The sequence below is a fragment of the Macrobrachium rosenbergii genome, chromosome 27, assembly GCF_040412425.1.
Source record: "Macrobrachium rosenbergii isolate ZJJX-2024 chromosome 27, ASM4041242v1, whole genome shotgun sequence".
Taxonomy (NCBI): Eukaryota; Metazoa; Arthropoda; class Malacostraca; order Decapoda; family Palaemonidae; genus Macrobrachium; species Macrobrachium rosenbergii.
The window spans coordinates 15,973,113-15,995,069 of record NC_089767.1 but is presented as its reverse complement, the minus strand read 5'-3'; the positions used below and the strand labels follow the sequence as shown (position 1 = coordinate 15,995,069).

Sequence of the window (21,957 nt, the reverse complement as noted above, 5' to 3'; positions counted from 1 at the left end):
ACCATAAATTAAACAGAGCGGTAAGCAAGCTGCACCCCGACCACCGGAATACTCTGGCGGAACGAGAGAGCTGAGTCAACAGGGCCCTACCACAAGGGATGCCAGCAATAAAAACGGCGGAACCCCAGGGCAGGACACCGGACCCCCAAAATAATAAAATAATAATAATAATATAATGTGTAATGGCGGAGTGAGAAGCTCGCTCCGCCAGTGGATATGCATATAGAATACAAGAGATGGTAACGGAACTGGTAACAAGGTAATGAAATGTACATTCCGGAGACCGAGACCCCCGAGCCCAAACCTCCCCGCTAGAGAAACAATAGGAGGGTGAGGCTACCAACATCACAAGGCCATTTATAATAAGGGCCGGAGTAGGCGCCAATCTACCCAACTAAGACAAACTCAAACGGAAAGAGGTCGAGAACGAAAATAAGAATGTTCGAAACCCGCTCGATCCTAGGAGAGCAGGTTAACGAAACATCAAGACAAGCGCAGCGCCACCGGGGACTTGCTCTGGGAGGGAACAAATCCCTCCACCAGGGAAAGCCCCCAACTCGGAGAAAATGCCAGCTAGCGTCACCCGCATGAGAATAGGCAAGAGCTGGCCTGGGGTGGGGAGGGGGAGGGAAGGGTTGGTGGGGCAGGGATGGGGAGTAGGCTAGGTCAAGCGAAAACAGGAGACAAGGGAAGATGCTTCACCCACTCGACTGCAATCACGCGCCACGCCAAGTAAATTAATACTAGCTGTGGCAGGACAAGCCTACCCCAAATGAGAGGAGAAGGGGATAGCGACCAAGGCCTCAACACGCCGACTCCCGCCTAGTCATAGCCTAGGTCAGCACCCGTGCCTAGGCATAGCCTAGGCTAACGGGGAGGGACAAGGGAAGGGCGGGGGAGGAAATAACAGGAAGAGAAATTTCCGTGCCGAAATCCAACCAGGGCTGAAAGTAAAAGGGTGGGAGAATGCCATAACAGCATAGAGGAGAGACACCCATCGAAACTCTACCCCTCCGTGGAGAAGGGGGAGGACAATAGGGTCTCACTCTACCACCCAAACAACGGCCCATGGAAGAAACAGCAACAGAAACTCCCTCAACCTGAGGGTCCACCCCACGCCTAACCTACGAGGAGAGCGGGAGGCCAAGGAAGCAAAATACGAGCCTAACTGGACGTGGACAGGCAAGGGGAGGGCCCCACACAACAAAATACCAGATAAATCACCATCACAAAATATACATAACCCAGGAATATTTGTGCTCATGCAGGGCGCATAGCCTAACCTAGAGGAGCGACCAGATAAACAATAAATCTAAGCTGACGCTCCCCCGCATGTAATTCAAGGCAACAAAACACGGACAGCACCAGCACGACACACTAAAATGATAAATAAGCTAAAACTGTCAGGGAAACACATCCCGGTGGAAGAATCCTAAGCGGGAAATGACGGGAACCCTAATAGAGGAAGCCCGACATGTAGATCAGTAAAACATTATAAGAAACACCGATATAACCCGCCCAGGAAACACCACCAGGATGAGTTCCAGGGGGAATAATGATAAGTAATATAACGACAAGGAGAAAGCCCAAACAGAACAAGCTGGATGGGTGAATCTCGCGGTCGACATGGCTGGCTAGGGGACGCCACGGCGTCATAACAACAATCACATATAATATGAAAATACGGACTGATCCAGCCACACTTATCATAAAAACCCCACAATAAGATGGTACTTAACTTGGAGATGGTAAAGTTGCTGGAAGACATGCTGGCAAAAGGCAAAAATCATCCAAAGACAAAAGCACAAAATCCTGGGATACGAAAATTCACGTGCTAGAAAATGGAATGAGTGTAGATGGCGCTGGAGTCGCCGGCCTGGCGGGCGGATGAGCGTAGGGGCTGGAACGGCTCACTACTCTTTCCGGGGGGTTTTGACATGGGGATGTCTTTCGAGTGTGGCTCTGTGGTTGTGATCCTTTCACTCACCCTTGGTTATACCGACGTCTCCATTATGGAAGACGCTCGATCTGGGGGTAGTAACTCCAGCATTCCTGAAAGCTCTTTTTTCTCTGGCATACCTAGCAATATTTTACCTAGAAATTCTGTTAGTATGGAATTTCACCAGCTGACACGGGGCCTCCCTCAGAAATAGATTTTTCCTTTGTCAAAATCCCTTTTAACATATTTCAACTGGGCTCTTAGTGTGGAGGTAATCTAACCACATTTTCCATACAGACTGGTATGTTGGGTAGATGAAGCCCCTAGTTTTTGCACTAGGTACCTAGCAATGTTAGGCAAATAATCTTAATACTGTAGTAAAATAGATATAAAATTCCACGTGAAGGTCAAGGCTCAGAAAGGAGGATGCATAGACAACTTCCTCTCCTGTCTGGGATAGAACAATGGATGGCATTGGAATCTATTATCTTGCTGTTGTTGAAGAAATAAGGAACCAGTGACTCTTTGGCTCCTTCAGGGCTACTAGGCAAGCAGTTCTGTTGAAAGCTTGAAGATTGCTCAAAGCTTTTGAAACCTGGGACAATGAAGGAAAAAGGTATATTGTCCTCCGTTTGTTCCAGTCTTGTAGGAATGCATCTTTGGTATTGCCTGAATATCCATGTTCAGAGATACATACATTGGAAGTTGATGGTTCTAGCATGTGGCAAACCAGTCCACTTCCAGATTATGGAAGCATATTAGCAATTACTGACTCGAGAGGAGCTCAGCATGAGCCTGATCTCTTGATATAAGACATTGCAGCCATAGGACCAACAAAATGTGGTTCCCTTTTGGAGGTTTCGGTTTTTTTAGATGGAAAGACAGCCACACCTTCCTCATTATACTAAGTAATGTTCTGTCCTTTTAATTCATGCACTCACACCTATCACCTTTACTCCTCTACATAAGAACAGTTACTGGTATCCCTTTCATTTATTTTTCTGGAGTGATTCCCTTATCTAAGCACCTTACTCTACCTGACTATTCATTCAGTCACATTTTTAACACATTTTTCAATCTTGGTGCTGTTCCATTCTTCAAGCTCTCAGTTGTTTTCCCTGCATCTTCAGCAATCACCTCTACAAACCTTTAAACCTGAATCAATTTTCCCAGTTTTCATCATTCAGTCTTGCCTAATTTTTATCGTTACCATTCAGTAACTACAGTAAACCCCCGTACTCGCAGGGGATGCATACCAGACCCCCCCCGTCCTCCCACGAATAGTTAACATCTGCGAGTAGTTAACACCCCCTCTAAAAACGCTGGTAATGCCTGCCTTGAAAGTTCAAATACCAAAGTTATACTTAAAGTATCATCCTACATCAAATACCTTAAATTATTATCTTATTACTGTACTGTATTAATCTTTGAAATTATATTATTAATATCATTTCAAAGTCATCTTAGACATTACTACCCTTAAAAATATATACATACCTACTTCTAACCCTTCCAGCCAACAGAAAGATAGAGTTATCAGTAATTTATATTCAGCCAGCACAAGCAAAAGAGAGAGAGAGAGATTTATCTCTTTGATCTCTCAAGGAATGTTAATCTATTTCTCTTTAAGCGACTGACAACAAAAAAATTTATGTTTGTTTTTTGTCTTCCAAAGATGTACCTTTATGTTTTTAAAACACTATGAACTAAGTATCTATTTATCTAGCTATCTATTTATTTCTCACATTCTACCCTTTGGCGATAGAGAGAGAGAGAGAGAGAGAGATTTTTCTGTATATGTATCCTTTGTTGGCAACGCTGACCACCCAATCCTTGCTATCAGGTTAATGGCATATTTGAAAGGTCCACCCTCCCCCATGATCTCCGAAACTCATGAGAAAAGATTGGGGTGCAATTTGTTTGCTTAAAATTTCCTTTACATACTATAGAAATGCATAACTGTTGTAATTACAGTATATTATTAATATATTTTTTTTTTTTTTTAAATAAGTACTATGTTATTAGGTAAATCATTTATTCATCATACAAAACAAATATTCTCTCATCTCAGTAAGAGAGAGAGAGAGAGAGAGAGAGAACTGAAATAGGAGGGGAGAAAGAGATAGGGAAACATTACATATTATTTAATCTCACGGTATTGTTATTATTATTATTATTATTATTTGAAAATTAGGAAATCATTATTTTACCATAAAAAATTTATATACAGTAAACCCCCGTACAGTATTCGCGGGGGATGCGTACCAAACCCCCCCGCGAATAGCTAAAGTCTGTGAATACTTAGAACCCTTCTGAAAATGCTTAGAACTGCCTATTTTGATAGTTCAAACACAAAAAAATACCCAAAAATGCTTATACAGGTATTATCCTGCTTAAGATGGCGTAAGATTCCAAAAAACCTATCGTTTGTTGGAAAAAACGTATCTTGAATATAGCTTAGCCTACACTAGGGTATTCAATACCATGTATACAAATATGGTGGCCTAGCCTATACTATAAAGTATACTCTATACATACACAGTATAGTAATTATTAATATCAAGCTAATTATGTAGGTTCATGCAGACTTATGATAATTCCATACAAAGAGAAATTGAATAACAAACAAGAATTAGCCTAGCCTACATCATACTGTACTCTGTATTCACATAATATCATATTATACAAACATCAACATAATGAATATGCATCTTTTCCTTGGATCTTTTAAAATATTATGCTTTAATTCACTGTATCCAATAATATTGCATATATTATGTTGCTTTTGTATTAAAAATTGCAATCATAGCAATCAATGTTTTGGTTTGGAAATTGATTACGGGGTAAGTTTATTTCACCGTGTTTAACTCAGTTCAGAGTGCTTTTACTTGCTTGTAGTTAGCATAAATGAATCTCTAGATGCTTTATTTATGTGGGGCAAGGTTATTCGTAATACGAAGTGATTCTAAGTCAAAATGTAACTTAAATACGTCTCGTTGTGAAATTAATTTAGCTATTTTTTTCGTTAATAGATGACGTTGGCCATTTTGGGGCACGTTTTGTTTTGTGTAAAAAAAAAAAAATCAAGATTCCGTTCTTTATTTCCACTTGATTTCATCATAATACAAGCTTTACGTATTTATTGTTTATTGGCGTTAGAATAGCAGTAATATGTGTTCTTTCATGCCCAGTAGTTTCGATTAAAATACTTCCTCTCCAATTTTAATTACGGTCGAGTTTCATCCATGTTGCCAATGCATGATAATTTATAGTCATTATCAGCTTGAACATTGTTTTCTCAGCTTCAGCTACAACTTGAAGCTTAAATTTAGCAGTATATTTCCTTGCCGATCTTTTATCCTTACCAAATAAGGGTAAAATGTAAAAATATATCAGTCCTATTATACTTAACTTCATTTGTACTATAACTACAGTAATCGTTTATTACCATACGATGGTTGAAAAACAAGCAAAACGGCTGTTGTTATCCGATTTGGTTGTACTGTAAGCAAAACAACAAGTTCTCGCTCGGTTGTACTGTACAGTATGTGGCTGTACGCATTTACGCAAGAGTGTAATGTTACGAACAATACTTTTATCATTCTCTTTTACCTTTTTTAACTAGAAGATGGGATAAAGAGATGGAGGAAAAGAAGGTGGTTTATTGTAATTTGGCCAGATTGTATGCTGCTGTCTCGCTGCCAGATTGTACGCTGCTGCCTGCGCCTGCGGGAAATTTTAAAATATTTTCTAAATATTGTTGTATCGGTATTAATTGCTTACCCCATCAAATTATCATAAGGTGAATTATCGTAACTCAAGCACTACCGGGGTACCTGAGTATTTTAATAGTTTTGTCACAAAAAGAGCATTTAGTCATGAAAATTACATGAAAATACAGTAATTAGTGAATATTTCTCAGTGAAAAATGCCGCAAATGGGCAAATTTTCAGCGAATAATGCGTATATATGTTCCATAGAGAAATCTACGAATAGGTGAGTCTGCGAATCGTGAAACCGCGAATACGGGCTTTACTGTAGTCAATGAAAATAACTTCAGAATACACTAATTAGAGAATATTTCTCAGTGAAAAAACCCGTGAATGGGTGAGTTTTCCCACGAATAATTTTTAGATGGGTTCCACAGAAAATCCTGCGAATTGCTGAGTCTGTGAATCGTGAGCCCGCAAATCCAGGTTGCTTACTGTAGTGTATTCAGTATACTCTTTCTACTGACAGAACTTCATTCTCTTCACACTGAATCTTTCTGTTTGTATCTTTTATTTATACAGTACTTTTTCTCTGTGTAATTACTCCCTAACATTTCTTTGCAAAGCATTTGACAATATTTACCCTTGAGTTTTTGGTATAATCCAGTTTCTCACTCCCTTGACCCTTGACCCTTGACTACCTGTGTCCTATGTATTTCTTCATGATCATGTCTTGCAACCTGCAAGTGCACTTCTTACATTTTGTTTTCCTTCACTAGCCTTGTAATTCCACAATCTTAACAATCAGTGCTTTCATTTTCTTTCCTGACTTCCTGTACCCACAAACATTCCTTGGTAGCTCCTTAATTGTAGACTACATTCTCCCCAAAAGCTCCTTTTTTGTCAACAACATTAATCTACGCTTATGTATATCTCTTCTCCTTAGGTTTTTTTCTCATTCTTTTGTTATCCAGTTCAGTGACATTCATAGGCATATTTTACATTCACTTCAGTCAGACTTGGAATTACAGTCACCACCCTACACACGAACATTCAAGTTGCAAACATTCCAAGATACGAACAGACAGGGTCACAAGTTCAAATTTTGCCCTGCAAGCCTATTCTCCTAGTCAGAATCTCTGCAAAGAACAGAACACGAGGAAGAAGTTGTACCTTTCACCCGTTCCCTGATTATCCCGAGGATTTTTATGTTTAACTACCATGTATTCTTCTTACAATCAAGAGAATACTTGTTCGTACTTGTAAAATATTCCTACTTATTTCTATCTTCCCAATTATACTGGTAAAATATTCCTACTTATTTCTATCTTCCCAATTATACTGGTTCTTTGATGAATTATCATTTTTCATATTTCCTCCCCCCATAGGAAATGTTTAGTATGCATATTTATCAACAGATGGCAGTTTCTGTAGTTTACTTTGTGAACTTCCAGTGTCATATGCTGCTCCTGTGAAATTCTCTCTAAGTTCATAACTTTCAAAGCATGGAAAAATACTAGATTTTTAATGTTGCATGAATCTAAATTTTATTTTCTTTTGACATTTCTAGCATCAAAAGTAATTTGTTGTAATAATGCATGACTTAAAAATGCAGTGACTCCCGAGGTAGCTCGGGAATGGAAGCATAAAAAATTATTATGCACTACATATTATAAACCAACTTATGAACAATTCAAGATACGAATGGCCGTCCAGAACGTAACTCGTTTGTAAGTAGGGTAGTGACTTAATATATTTTTTCTATATATTTTTTCTACATTTTGGTACATCCATCAACTTGCTCCCCCACCTACTCTTTATATTTTATCAACCTTCACATTACCATTTTTGCTTTTAAGTGTACAGTACATACATGGGTAGTCTTCTTTGGAACCACACATTCCTAGCAATCAAGTCCATTTTGGAATACCTTCCCTTATGCATCTCCTATCTCATCCACTCTAGGAACTCCAATCCTATTATCTGCATCAAGCATATCTTTCTCTTTTGATACCTTCCATTATCAGGTTTTTTTTAACCCCTTTCTCACAGATTGTTTTTTCATTATTGGACCATAGTATTCTTAAATTACAACTTATTTTCCTTCTACTGTCACACACTTTCTCCATAAATATAAGAAATATGAGTTTCAACATTTTGTATTTCAAAATGGTTTGTATTAATAGAGTAATAGCATAACCATGTAGGAAATATTTTAAATTGCATTTTTTCACTTGTAGGAAAGAGATAGAACAGCAGGGTGGGGAGGAGAGAGAGAGATCAGCAAGTTGGGGAAAATCTAAAAATAAGTTGTAGAGTTGATGCTGTGTACTGCTATACCTTACTTTCACTTATGGTATAGAGCTCACTTAGCATACTGTAAATCAGGTCTCCCATCCATTAGGCTAAATTATTATTGTTACCTCTCTAAGTCTGCTCCTCTTCGTACTTGCGTTTGTCATTCCTAGTAATTTTTCCAAATTGTAACACTACTCAGTGCTGTAATTCACCCCCTGATCTCAACCCCTTGATAAGGTGGAGGGCCTAGGGATCTACTGCAGGGAGGGTATGCTCATTTATGCCTACTCTCTCTGCTCTAGATTCAACTAAACATTGGGACCTTTAACTCCTTTACTCCTCCTATTAATTTTCCCCTTCCCTTCTTCCTATTTCGTTAGCGACCTTTGCCCCGGCATTGAATTATTGACACCGCTGCTCTTGTAACTTTGAAGGAGGGTGGAGTTGGACGGCATGTCACTCCACCCGTAGAACTAGAGTACCCAACGTGGTCGAGCAATGGGAAATTTTTATATCAAGCCATGCCCTCAGTGCCGGGTCTGATCTTGATGGACTGACGACCCTTAAGGAACTGAGGGTATGGTGTATATCCAGGTGAGGATCCCAGGGCAGTTAACACTGTGGGTAACAGCATTGCTCCTCCCCTAGTGGGCCTCCTTGGTGAGAGGGACTCATCCTGGATGAAACTATAACTTTAGTTATAAGTTATGGCAAACACTTCTAACCCCTCTACGGCTTCTGGCACAGATATGTACTGATCTAAAAATCAAGCAAATTCTAAGGGGTTGGGAACTGACCCTGCTTACAATCAATCCCTGGATTTTTTGGGGGTTTCTGTCTTAGTTAGTTCAGAGACCATGAGCCAGACTACTTCCCAAAAATCTCCTCATCCTAATCCTCTTCTACCATGTCATAATCTCCGCAAATGATGCCCCACACTCCCTTTCCACCATTTCATCTCTGATGGCCACTTTACAACGATATGAACCACAGCATGCCACCACTATAAAACAACAGAATATTACAGCATCTCTTCCTCTAAAAAACCAACTTACGGTTCCAACTCCATCATCTTCTAACCACCTCAAAATGTCCTCTGGCACTCACCCTGCCCTTATGTCACTCTCTTGGGACCCCAGAAGTGGGACAAGTACTTCTTTATCCCTCCAGCTGCTCCTTATGTGAACAACACACTCACTTTCAGAAGTGCCTGCAGAGACAGGTAGGCATGGTCAAATTCCTAACAAGACGTGATCGCTCATGTCATCTTATCGTGGACACTGAGGCTGCGCAGGCTCGAGCAATGTCCAACCTCAAATATTTCCAAGGTAATGCCTTCCCTACCATTCCACACCCTCACCTTAACAGTTGTACTGGAACAGTGGTGATACCTTTGGAGCAGTTCCCCATTGACAGTGTCAGCTGGAGTGACTGCCCAATGGACCTTATAGAACTAAATGACGGCCATGGAGTTTTAAATGTTACATGTTGCACTCTTGGGGACAAGAGTAACAAGAAACATCTGAAAAATGTTGCAAAGATCACATTCAAGGGACAAAACCTCAGTAGACGTATACACTGGAGGTCAACATGTTAGGTGCAAGAGTATATCCCTCCCCCATGTCAATGTCAAAAGTGCTGGCACTTTGGCCTCCTAACCAAATTTTGTAGATCACAAGTGCACTGCCCTGTGTTCAGCTCAGCGGACCATGATCGAGCCAATTGGCACTCACAAAAGTGCATTTGTGCTAATTGTGCTGGCAAGCACATTTTTTACTGGGGTTGCCCGGTCTACAAACCTGAATCAGAAGTGGAGGCCCTTTGCTTCAAGCATGGGCTGACCATGAAAGAAGCTAGACAGGAAGCTCAGTTCCTTGCCTTCATCACTGTTCCCTTGGCCCAGATCATGACAACAGCAAAGGAAACAAACAAAACCACCGCCAGTGTCACGCCACAACCAGCCCTTCCCCCAATCTCCTATGCTTTAATTTCCCAATCCACCACCACCTCCAATACTCCCTAATCATCATCCCATTCCTTGCCTAAGCTGCTGCATTCCTCTAAAGTACCGTCATCCACCACCTCATGCCCTTCTTTTATCTCGTGTATCTCTATCAAACCCTTTTGAGATTTAAACCCAGAAATGCCTACTTGTACATTCCCATCCCTCACTCCCAAAGCTTCCTCCCCTTAGCACAATCCCCACACAAAGAAATAAATGCCATTTTGGAACAACTCTAATGACCAATAACAAATTCTCCCCTTTTAAGTTTTCCCAGTCACCTCCTGTTTGCCCTGCACCCAAGAAAACTCTTAAAGCCAAGTCCCCTCCAGAAACCATGAGGGACATTGAGGAATTGCATCCTGCCTTACTTTTAGACTTACCTTTTACAGATGACTAACCTGTTATCCCAGACACGTACCCGATCCTACTTCTCCATGGAGAGTCAGATGCTGTGGCCAACACTTTAAAATTCCATCTTTCTGCCATCTTCCTTACTTTTTCATTTTGAAATTCTCCCCAATGTCTGATAATATTTTAGAAGGTGCTTAAAATATTGCAGACCACCCATCAAAAAGTGTCTTTATAATAGTTTCTTGTTTTATCCAAAAAAGCCTGACAATACCTCGTTGCAATATCTACCATTACCAAAAACTTTGACTCTTCTATCTCTCCCACATCCACTGCTACAACTTCATTAAATGTTTTACTCCAAGAAAATCCCACTACTGGTTTAGGTGGATTTCTTTTCTTTTGTATCTTTTACATACCGCACAACCTGCAATCTAGTCTGTAAGTAACCTTTTTATTTCTTCCTTTTCTCTTTCTCTCAAACCACCACTCCAGTGTGCTTCTTCCGTTAGCTTCCATATTTTATCTCCACTTCCATGACCAAATTGTAAATGTAACGTCATCATTGCACCTTTAATTTCCCTTAGACTTTCCCTTCCATCCCTCCAGTAACAATTCTTCTACCTTCCTCCTTGAAATTGGTGTTCTTAGGTGACCCTGTTTATCTTCTGTTAACTTAACCTTCATTTCCCATAATACTTCTGTTTTAACACAAATCTCTTGTAAATTTATAGTCATACACATTTTACTCATTGTTTTCTTACCTATTAACCACACTACATCACCCTGCAAAATTTATGTCTTCAAATAAAACTTTTGTTTTTCAATATCACTGTATTTCTATTACTGTACTCCGTTCAACTTGTGTGATGACTCACCGAAATTGAATACTTTATTAGACTCTTTCTTAGTATCATTCATTCTCTTTAACTCTTTCTGATTCAAACCCACAGTAATGCACACAATTCCCCACATACTGTTGGTTTACATCCTGTATATAAAATCGCATCAACCTCTTCCCAAGATTCGTTCTCTATTTTACTAACTTTTCCTATATAAACTTTTCCCTCTTCTTGTCCAGTTTCTAGTTTCTTCTTATTTTGAAAGTTCTGAGGACAATTCCTAGCCCACAATGTTACTTTCCCTTCTCTATTTATAGGATTTCTTCCATCTCTAACTTGATTCCATTTTCCACAGTGTCTTTGGTTTTCCCCGTCTCCGGAAATTTGCTTAGCCTTCTGACCCCCACCATTCCCCTTCCTCTTTATTCCCTAATCCCTCAAATATTCTTTTCATTATCTGTGACACTTATATTCCAACTTTCCTTGACCACAAGCTGCTAATACCATTTGTTTTTTATTGTCTGTGAGATTTGCTTGTTCTCAGACATGAAAACCCTTTGCTTCTCCTTCAAGCATGCTCTTTTCTATCGCTCTACTACAATGATTCTGCCTTCTCATACGTAATTATAAAATCTCTCATCTTTTCACTAGATTCTCTTTCTATTTTAAAATAATTTATCATTTTACTGTAACTTTCCATTAGAGTATCTTTTAGATATACTTCATCTAGTTTGGATAAGATTATCATTGAACCTTCTTTATCCTTGGATAAAGTTCATCTCTATCTATCCCTTCGGTCACTTTTAAAGCTTTTCCTTTTAAGCTCATTCTTATCTGTATCCCTGGATATTTTGCTTCTCCACACACCACATCCTCTATACTTGCCCTGTATCCCGCTAAATCTAGGACATTCTCTTCAATTTCATTCCATCCCCAAATGCTTACCGTCAGATCCGTTCATTTCTGACTAACCACACTCTGCTACCACTTGAATAAATACCTAGCCCGACTAATATGTAACTACCGCTAAAATAAACACCCAGCCCGACCAGTATGTAACAGTTACTCAATTTACACACCTGTTCCCGTTGCACTTCTCGCCCAAGTCAGCTCATGACCACAACAAACAAAAGAAAGACTTACAAACTGACCAACAAACCGCAAACGAGAACGCTCACAACCTTCTACCACCACCGCTAACTCATCACTGCTTCCACATCACTGTCTTCCTAACTCCCATCTTCCATACGTTTTATGACATCACAGCAACCACTGTTGCGCCACTCCAAACATAGTGAGAGTACTGGCTTTACAAACACCCAGTAAAATTAACAGTATGCATTGTGTACATTTATTAAATGTATAATGCCTATTCCTACTTCACTAACCCAGAAAATGAAAATAGCAAAATAATAATGATTAAATTTATAAAACTGAAAGATAATCATTCATAACTAGTGACCATTTCCCTACCCTTCTCTCACCTACTTCTTATGTCCCAACTCCTAATCCTTCATGCTGGCACTGCGATAAAGCTGACTGGCACACTTTTTCTTTCTACACTCTGACATGCCTATACATCAGCCCTCTACATGCTTACATACTTCACCATAACTGATTTAAGTGCTGCATTAGCAGGTGAAACAAAGACTGCACCAGAGCTCTGCGCATGAAATGCACTGCTTGGTGCAGCTTTAAACAAAAAAGAAACTCTCCTGTACACTTTACTGCCTTTATAATTTTTAAAAAAAGCCACAGCTTCATTGAAACACACTATACGGTACATGCTTCAAGAATCACAAGTATGAGGGGCTGTCTCCTCATTAACTTCCTCATACCCTATTTCAGCTGTCTGGAGACGTATACACAAAACATCAAGAAAACACCCACCTCATAAACCTCCAATACTAAACATAAATAATAATCTTATAGCTGACACAACAGAAATAGCCAATACACTAGGCCAGTATTTTAGCTGTATCAGTACAGAAGAACGTCTCCCCTCCCAATTCACAAACCTAAAGCTCAGAACAGACAGGAGCCCAATCAACTTTATATTATCCTCCACGGAATCATACAATATTCCTTTTTCCATAACAGAACTTAACTCAGCACTCAAATCCTGCCAGAACACGTGAAGGACCTGATGGTATCCACAATCAAATGCTTCGACACCTTTCTGCATATTCCATAACCTTTCTCCTAACATTGTTGAATAGAATATGGACAAAAGGCGAATCTCTCATCCTCCCCTTCCTAAAACCAAATAAATCAGGAAATGCACCTCAAGATTACCAACCAATTTCCCTAACCAGCTGCTTATGTGAATTACTAGAAAGAATGATAAATTTTTGCCTCATATGGCATCTAGAGACAAAAACAACTTCTTTCTTTATCCCAATTTGGCTACAGACAAGGCAGGAGTACAGCTAACCCTCTTGCACACATGGAATCTTACATCCAAACAGCCTTTCTAAACAATCAGCCCTCGCAGTTTTCTTTGACTTAGAAAAAGCATATGATACCACCTGAAAATACCACATCTTACATCAACTACTTCTACTTGGTATAAAAGTTAATATGCACATTTTGATCCAGTCATTCCTTAACAACCGAACTTTCCATGTATGCATAAACTCTTCCATTTCTTTACCCTTCATTCAATATGTAGTAGTTTCCTATGGCAGTGATCTTAGCAGTACCCTTTTTCTCATAGCAATCAATGGTATTATAGCATCCCTGCCAGCTGGAGTTAGATCCTCCCTTTATGTTGATGACCTTGCAATCCCTAAGCTCCACTCACTTGTACAGTCTGCCATTCTAGCTGCCTCTTGATGGACTACTAGACATGGATTTTCCATTCTTTTCTCTCGCTCTCAAACGGTATCTCCGTTGCCACTTTTGCTTTACAGTTTGCCTGTGCAATACCATACTAGTGGTAAATTCCTAGGTTTAATTTTCAATTCCCTCCTTACCGGGAACATATCTTATAAATTAAAAAACTGCTCTCCAATGTTGTTGCCTCCTTCAAACTTTATCCCACGTTACTTTGGGTGCTGACAGCAAAATGGTTCTGCAACTACACAAAGCTCTGATTCTATCTATTCTGGATTATGGATGCCATGTGTACTCTTCAGCTTCCTCCTCCCTTCTTGGCCTTCTAGACCTGGTACACCACTTAGGACTAAGAATGGCCCCTTGGGCCTTTCGCTCATCGCCAATAGAAAGCCTCTATGCCGAATCAGGATTACCATTGCTTACCCGCCAATGTGCCCTCCTCGCTCTTAGGTACTATGCCAGATTTCACCAATTCTCTATCCTGAAGCTAACCCTACCAGAGCCCCTTCTTGCCAAATTTACTAAGAGTCCCAACCAACCCTTCCCTTTCTCTATACATATGAAAACCCTCCTTTTTCACTCTTCAACCCCCGTAATTGGCAACCCTTCCATTCTATTTTCACACTTCCCGCCTTGGCTAATCCCCATTCCCTCAGTCTGCCCACCTATACTGCATAATTTTCAAAACTTAAAACTCCCTCCCCTATTCTACGTTCTCATTTATTAGAGCAAACATCGATGCATAACAGTAGCACCCCAATCTACACAGATGGCTCCAAGTCCCCTAAAGGAACTGGGGCAGCAGTCCTCATCCCCACCACTTTTCCAACTACTCTTACCACCAGTGGCAAGCATACTTACAGCAGAACTATATGCTATTCTGTTTGCACTAAAACAACTCCTAATCTGCCCCTCATCATCCTTCGTTATTTTCACAGACTCGGCTAACTCTTTAACCCTTATCCAGTCTATTGTCTCCACACATCCTATAGTCTGTGAAATTTAAGATTGACTTTTTTTGCACTTCAATGCAGAAAAAGCTAATCTGCTTCTGCTGGACCGCAAGCCATGTGGGCATCCTAGGCAATGAGCGCGTGGACCTGGCCCTCTCTGCAGCTTTGAGGGGATGCCCGCATTTCAAAACCATCCCATATTCAGGTTATTTCCCATTTTTCTGTAGCTATCTACTAAGTTGCTGGCAGTCTTTCTGGACTAGTACTGTATCTCGAATAACAAGCTCGTGCTGTTAAACCAACCATACTACCATGGTTAAATCCAGGTAACAAGAAAAGACAACGGGGAAACAGCACTTGCTTGACTACGTATCTGTCATACAAATCTAATGCACTTCCACTTGATGAACAGATCCCCTCCAACACTGTGTCCAACCTGTCATACCCCTCTATCAGTATCCCATGTAATCCTTTCCTACCCCCCATCCACTTCGCCTTCAAGATATTCTCACCAAAGCAGAACAACTTCTCCATAGAAAGTGTAATCCACTTCCTTCAACAAATAAACATTCTTCATCAGATATGACCTATCAGTCACTAACTTTGACCATACTTTATCTATAAATAGCATGACATGGTGCTTGATGGATATTAATTTAATTCAATTCAGTGCTTTAATACATAATTAAGAGGCAATTTTCTTACTGCTGATTGTTGAGACCCATCCATTCTTATTCCAGACTTTAATAGGCTGGTGGTTATTGGTTAGCTTAGTTATTGCAACAGCCTACAGATCTTCCCTTATTGCCCATCTTGCTGTTCAAAGTAAAACAACACCAATCGACAGCTTCGAAGATATGATAAGACAGAAAGACTGGAAATGGGGAGCAGAGGAAAAGATGTTCACTGGTGCTATTGTAGCATATTTTCAAACTACCACAGATCCTGTTGCTAAAACAGTCCATAAATATCTGCAGGTAGGAATGTGGGACTTTTCAGATTATCATCAGAGTGGTAATTTAAAAGACTAGCTGTATAATAAAGTTGTGAATTGTTAATAATGGCTCTTTCTTTCTCTGTACCATTTGCAATAATTTAATAAGCTGGATGCATGTGGTTTGGCTATGTAAGTTCAGGAATCACCAAAATGTGGAGTGACAATTTTTTTTTTTTTTAACTATCAGTTTGATGGGAAACTTGGACCAAACATTAGTCATGAGAAGAAAACTGCATTGCTTTATTTGTAAGTTTTCTAATCCTTTGTTTCAATGCCTCCTTTTTTTCTTTACCATTTTCTCTCAACAGAAGTTAAGTGAAGAAGAAGCTTTACAAAAAGTACTGAAAGGTGGCTTTTCCTATATGCATTGGTATAATCATATTAGCTCTGTTATCCAGTCATATTATACAGACCGCCTGGGAAATTCCCCTTTTTATATTGGACAGAAAGGAACAACAATGCTCACTGATTTTGGATGGGGATTCAGGTAAGTAATGACATCTACTTGAGTTATTCTTATCATACTTTAGCTGGTCTCATGCCAGCATGGACTCTTGCTCTTTGGCAGCCCATAAACTTACTTGATAACTTGCTCAGGAATATTATGTTTGAGTGCCGTCTCACTGTAACAAAGTTAGATATTTTCAAAATATAGCTCTTAAGCATTAATCAGAAATTTATTCACATAATTTTAATATTTGTTTCCTTCTCAGGTAAGTAGCACAGTTATGATAAACATGTTAGGGGAAAAACATTTGATTTGATCATTTTGATTCTTCACATTGGAAGATATATCTTTCAATTCACAGTTTTCATTGAACAAACTCATCAATTATTCATGTTACTACTGAGGCACGAATTCATCAACCATGGGAAAATATAAACAGAAGTGAAAATGAGATTTCACCACCACAGAAGCTGCAGTAGAACTTTCAGTACCTTCAAAAAGCTGTTCTTAGTCCTGTGTAATTGATTCATCATTTACATGGTCTTCCATTTTTTCCTTACTCCCAAACATTTTCTTTTTAACTTTTTTCTACTCACCATTCTGTTCTAATTCCTTTAAATGACATATATGCAGTACCTCAATAAAAAAGATTTTGTGAGCTAGATACGAAGGTAGCGAGAAGAGCTCATAAGGGAAAAATGGATGAAATATGCGCAATGTTCCAAAGGATGGCAGTGTTAGGAGTGAATGAGATTTATGCAAAATTTGATGGTGGGGTCATAAGGACAGCAAGGCATGTTTGTCGAAGTACTGTAGGTGGTCTTGAAGATGGAAAAAAGCCCTTCACTAGGAATACCTTTGCCATGGGGACATTATATCTGTATCCAAAACTAGATTAAACCAGTAACTGTCACTGTGCTAGCATTCTTTAGCTTGTGGTTGCTGTTGACCTTATGTGAGGGAAGCTTGTCCATGGGGGCAATTCTGTAAGGTAGTAACAATTGTTACAATGTAGGTAATAGACCAAGCTTGTTTGTGAGTATTCTTCATTGAATTATGTATTTTCAACAATCAAGCCCCTTTGTAAACACATTTCCACAAGACCTTCACCATTCTCATTTACTTCAGGAGCTCTGTACCTACAAGAACCCCATTTGTTTAACTGTCACATACCTTTGCATTTAAATTACAGTATTTATTGCAACCATCCTTTCATAGTATTCTCTTAACAGAGGCAGGAAGATTCAAGCTCTTACGAACACCTTTTCACGCTTCCATCCCTCAAGTATATGCTTCCACTAATCACAACTTTTTCTGTTTACTGGATAAACATATTCCTTGGGGATGTAGCATATACACATGCTTCCAGGAGTTGAACTGAATTTTTCTGTGATGTTTAGTTAAAATTACCAGATCAATTGCGTAGTGAAGTAAACAAAGGTTCTTAACATTTCATTTCTCAGTTACATGAAAACTAATTTTCTTGGCAGGAGAGGGGCTCCATACAAAGATCGTTTCAACCTGATGACCAATAGACTGATAGAGGCTGGAATAATTTCTTATTGGACCAATGATGTCATGGCTCTACGAGTAAAGGAAAATGGAAGACGGAGAGACAGACAGCAAGCTCATAATAGCGTTATGTATCATGTAAGTAGATGAAATGACAGTTAAATTACCTTACTGCATGGAGTACCGAATATTTCATGAATTTTCAGCTATCATTAATCATACGCTATGAAACCCATTTAAAAGAAAAATCTACCACGTAAAAATTCACACTAGTTAACCTATGATGTATCTGAATTATTTATAGTGTTATTATATTTCATATGTGTCTCTGTGTATCTTATCTGCCTCAATCACTGCAGAGTTGATGCTTTTTTATTCCCAGCATGATTGGAAGAAGGTAAAGATGGGGAAAAATATTTTGCTTAGGCTACAGTCATGGGGATCATAAGCGTGAATGAAATAGAATCTTGAACTTCAGATGACACACTTGGTTTTTCATGTCAACCTTGAAGAAATTTACACATCAGTAGGAAAATCATATCTTAAAACAGCAGACCTATGTAGATTCAGTAGAAATAATTTCTTTATTTCTTTCTCAGGAGAACAGCCAAATAATTCTTCATCTGAGCCATTTAATGGGAGTGTTTTTACTGTTGTTGCTTGGGTACACACTGGCAAGTTTAATTCTATTGAGCGAAGTCATGCTTGTCAAATGGCAACAAAAGAAGACTCCATTACGCTTCCTGGCACAAAATGATGAAGGAAACTGAGCTATTTTATGGTCAACTGGCACAGCAGTGTCAATTGTCTCATAGGAAAACATAACCTTTTCATCTTTTAAAAGTTTGCTAATTAAGTCATAACAGAGGAAAGAGACCTATCTAATTTCACAGATGAAAATTAATGTACACATCTTTATAGGAAATTAAATGTAATATCAGACAGTGATGTGAGATCAGGTTGAGAATCATTATGGTTTATATTTTATATCATACAACAAAGAATTGTAAAGTATTTGTTATCCTCTGTTGGAAGAATGTATGATCAACAGAAAAATGTCTCCTCTTCCAGATTTTTTATATTCCTTAATGCAGCACTTCTCATTTTTGGTGTGTGTCTTTCTTCAAATTACAGTAGTAACAAAAGCTGTATAGTAAATAAAGATTTAATTGTATGGAAGTTGCACCTGATACACAGTTTTGTAGGAAATTTTGGCTTTGCTGTGGACAACAGAATTCAAGACAAGTTTAATTACTAGATGTTAGCAAGTCTCAGAGTTTATTTTCTTATCCACTGTAAGACAAACAGGTACTTGATGGCATTTCTAAATACTGTATATACTGTTAGTTCATGATAGTAAGCAGTCAACAAAAATAATTAAAAGTGGGCAATCACTCTCAGTGGACCTCTCAGCCAGATACATTCCAGGCAGGAGGAACAATATGGCAGACACGCTGAGTTGTCGGGGTCAAGTGCTGGTGAAAGAAGGTCACTACATCAGGAGGTAGCTGAAAGGCTTTTTCATCCGTGGGGAAGGCCAACAGTAGACCTTTTTGCGACAAGATAAAACAAAAAAACGAGGTATTTTGTTCAGTCATTCCAGATCCATGGGCTGTAGCAGATGCCCTACACCATCCATGGGACAACCTGAACGTTTATGCCTTTCCCCCCTTTTGCCTAATCCATCAATGCCTAATCGGTCAAGTAATCAACAGAGTGATGTTTTCTCAGACCCTCAGGATGACCCTAGCGACTCCCTTGTGTCCACACGCAGAGTGGTACCCCGATCTCCTAGCTTTGCTGACCAAGACACCAAGGGAGATTTGCCCTTAGCACAACCTTCTTTGTCAACCACACATCGAGAGGTTTCACCGATCGGTAGGGTCCCTATCTCTTCATGGCTGGAGACTATCCAGTATCTCTTGCAAGCAAGAGGCTTTTCTCGCAGAGCAGCAACAGAGATGTCTGGCTATCTCGGAAGATCTTCTACAGCTGTGTACCTAGGAAAATGGGCCATCCACTGTGTTTGTTGTTGTCAACAGGGTTTCTCTCCGGTCAGAACTTCTATTCAACAAGTAGCGGACTCCCTCATCTTTCTCTGTAGGGAGAAACTTTTTTGTGTCGGCTATCAAGGGCTATAGGTCTGCTCTAGGATTGGTTCTGCATCTGAAGGGTGTGGACCTTTCATCTTTGTGGGGAACTTCTATACATCTCAAAAGTTTTGAGCAGTCCTGCTCCTCAAGAGATCTTAAACCTCCTAATTAGGATTTGACCCTGGTGCTTAGCAGTTTCACTTTTGGTCCATGAACCCATATGAGGTTCATCAGACAGGAATTCGACCCTCAAAATGGTTTTCTTACTGGCCTTGGCTTTATCAGAGAGAGTTGGTGAACTTCATGGACTCTCTTTTAATGTTAAACACACGAGGGGTTGGGGATCCGTAGCCTTCGAATTTGAAGCCAAGACTCAAATCCCTCAGTTCACAATGACAGATTCGAGTCCTTCTTGATCCCCTCTCTTGGAAATTTTGTTGATGACCCAGACAAATTACTCTTATGTCCTGTTAGGATGCTGCGTAGCTGTCTAAAAAGGACTTGTCATCTCAGACCCGAGTGTCGTAGACTTTTTGTTAGCACAGGCTGGAACAAGAGAGAAGTGTCCAAGAACACCATCTCCTTTTGGCTATGTGAAGTGATTAGACAAGCTTACAGTACTTCTTCACATGCAGATGTCAATACAGTGCATGCAAGAGCACATGATGTTAGGGGCCTAGGCCCTTCCATCGCTTTAAAAAAAAACTTGTTGGTTCACAGGATTTTGAAGGGCAATACATGGCTTTGTCTAACCACCATCACATCCTTCTATCTGCAGGACGTTGCCCACAGGTCCTTGGACACTTTTTCGTTGGGTCCAGAGGTGGCCGCTCAGCAGGTTGTGTAGCTCATCTAGTGCCCCTAGCGGACAGTTTGTACCTTACCTTAGAAGTTGGTTGTGAAAGTGAGTGTGAATGGGATGAGTGGTCTTCTTATTTCTCTTTCTTTTTCTCCTCTACCAGCAGGCAATGAGAGATTCAATCCGTCATGTGCTGGGACTGGTTAGATACAAGCGAGTGAGCTCCCACTCTATTTTGGTATATTTGATTGTTCCTACACAATACAATCTTACAAGGGGAGAGGGGAACTGACAACAAACAAGGTTGGTGGCTAACATAAGTTTTGTTGTCTCTGACAATTGCGGGTTCTCTGCCTTCCTCCAAAACACAATGTAGACAGGAATTCACATTGTCTCTTACCCTGGATGTCTAGCTGTTGAGTAACCTTTTGCTTAACAATTCAGAGGCATACGACTCCTTCCTATGTCCTATCTTTTGGCCAGGAAGTAAACCAAACCTCCAGTTGGTTCTGAGGCTTACTTTATCCTCCCTCCAAGAGTAATTCTCCTCTTATGTTAAACCCAAAGGTTTGTTCTGTGTGTGAACAAATGACAAATTTTTAATCAATTTATATTTTTCATAACTAACAAACCTGCGGCCTTAACATGTGCCTCACCACAAGCTGCCCCCTCATTCAGTTACCTGGGCTGGAAGAAAATTGGTACGTCATAGCGTTGTTGGGGTAAGCCAGGTCGGGCGGCACCCGCTTCCTGCACCCCAGTGGCTTTCCCGTTGCCACCAAAATCCTTGTGTTAATTTTAACCAGACTCTAGCAGGCGCTACAGAAATTTCCCTGTTACGTCAAGACCGCAGGTTTGTTAGTTATGAAAAATACAAATTGATTAAAAATTTGTCATTTTAAAAGGTCTGTAACTATTACATCAAGAAAACTAAAGTGCTACCTGCTGTTGGAATGACTATCACCATTGAATATATTATATGGAAATTGTATTTCACACTTGTTTTAATATTACAATACATAAAGAAACTTCAACTATAGAATAGTATAAGAATAGTAAACAAGTACTGTATACTGTAATGGGCCTTTGGTTAAGAAACAACGCGGCACAGTTGACTATGGCCACTTAGGGCTATCAAGACACTTCAGATAATTATAATAGATATTGCTTCTGTC

At 39.7% G+C, this 21,957-nt stretch overlaps 1 protein-coding gene across 8 annotated transcripts in view; it reads left to right on the top strand.

The window, feature by feature from the left end:
- The window catches only part of LOC136853433 (glutamate receptor ionotropic, delta-1-like), a 276,672-nt gene extending 257,717 nt beyond the window's left edge, over positions 1 to 18,955 (top strand). For 5 of the 8 annotated variants that reach the window (XM_067128997.1, XM_067129000.1, XM_067128993.1 and 2 more), the window contains 4 exons: positions 15,674 to 15,910; positions 16,239 to 16,417; positions 17,869 to 18,028; positions 18,490 to 18,955. In XM_067128997.1, coding sequence (XP_066985098.1) covers positions 15,674 to 15,910; positions 16,239 to 16,417; positions 17,869 to 18,028; positions 18,490 to 18,660 — 747 coding nt within the window. In that variant the 3' untranslated portion in view covers positions 18,661 to 18,955. The remainder of the gene's footprint in view (positions 1 to 15,673; positions 15,911 to 16,238; positions 16,418 to 17,868; positions 18,029 to 18,489) is intronic. The other 3 variants (XM_067128995.1, XM_067128994.1, XM_067128999.1) reach the window with 2 other exon arrangements.
- Positions 18,956 to 21,957: the final 3,002 nt, after the last annotated feature.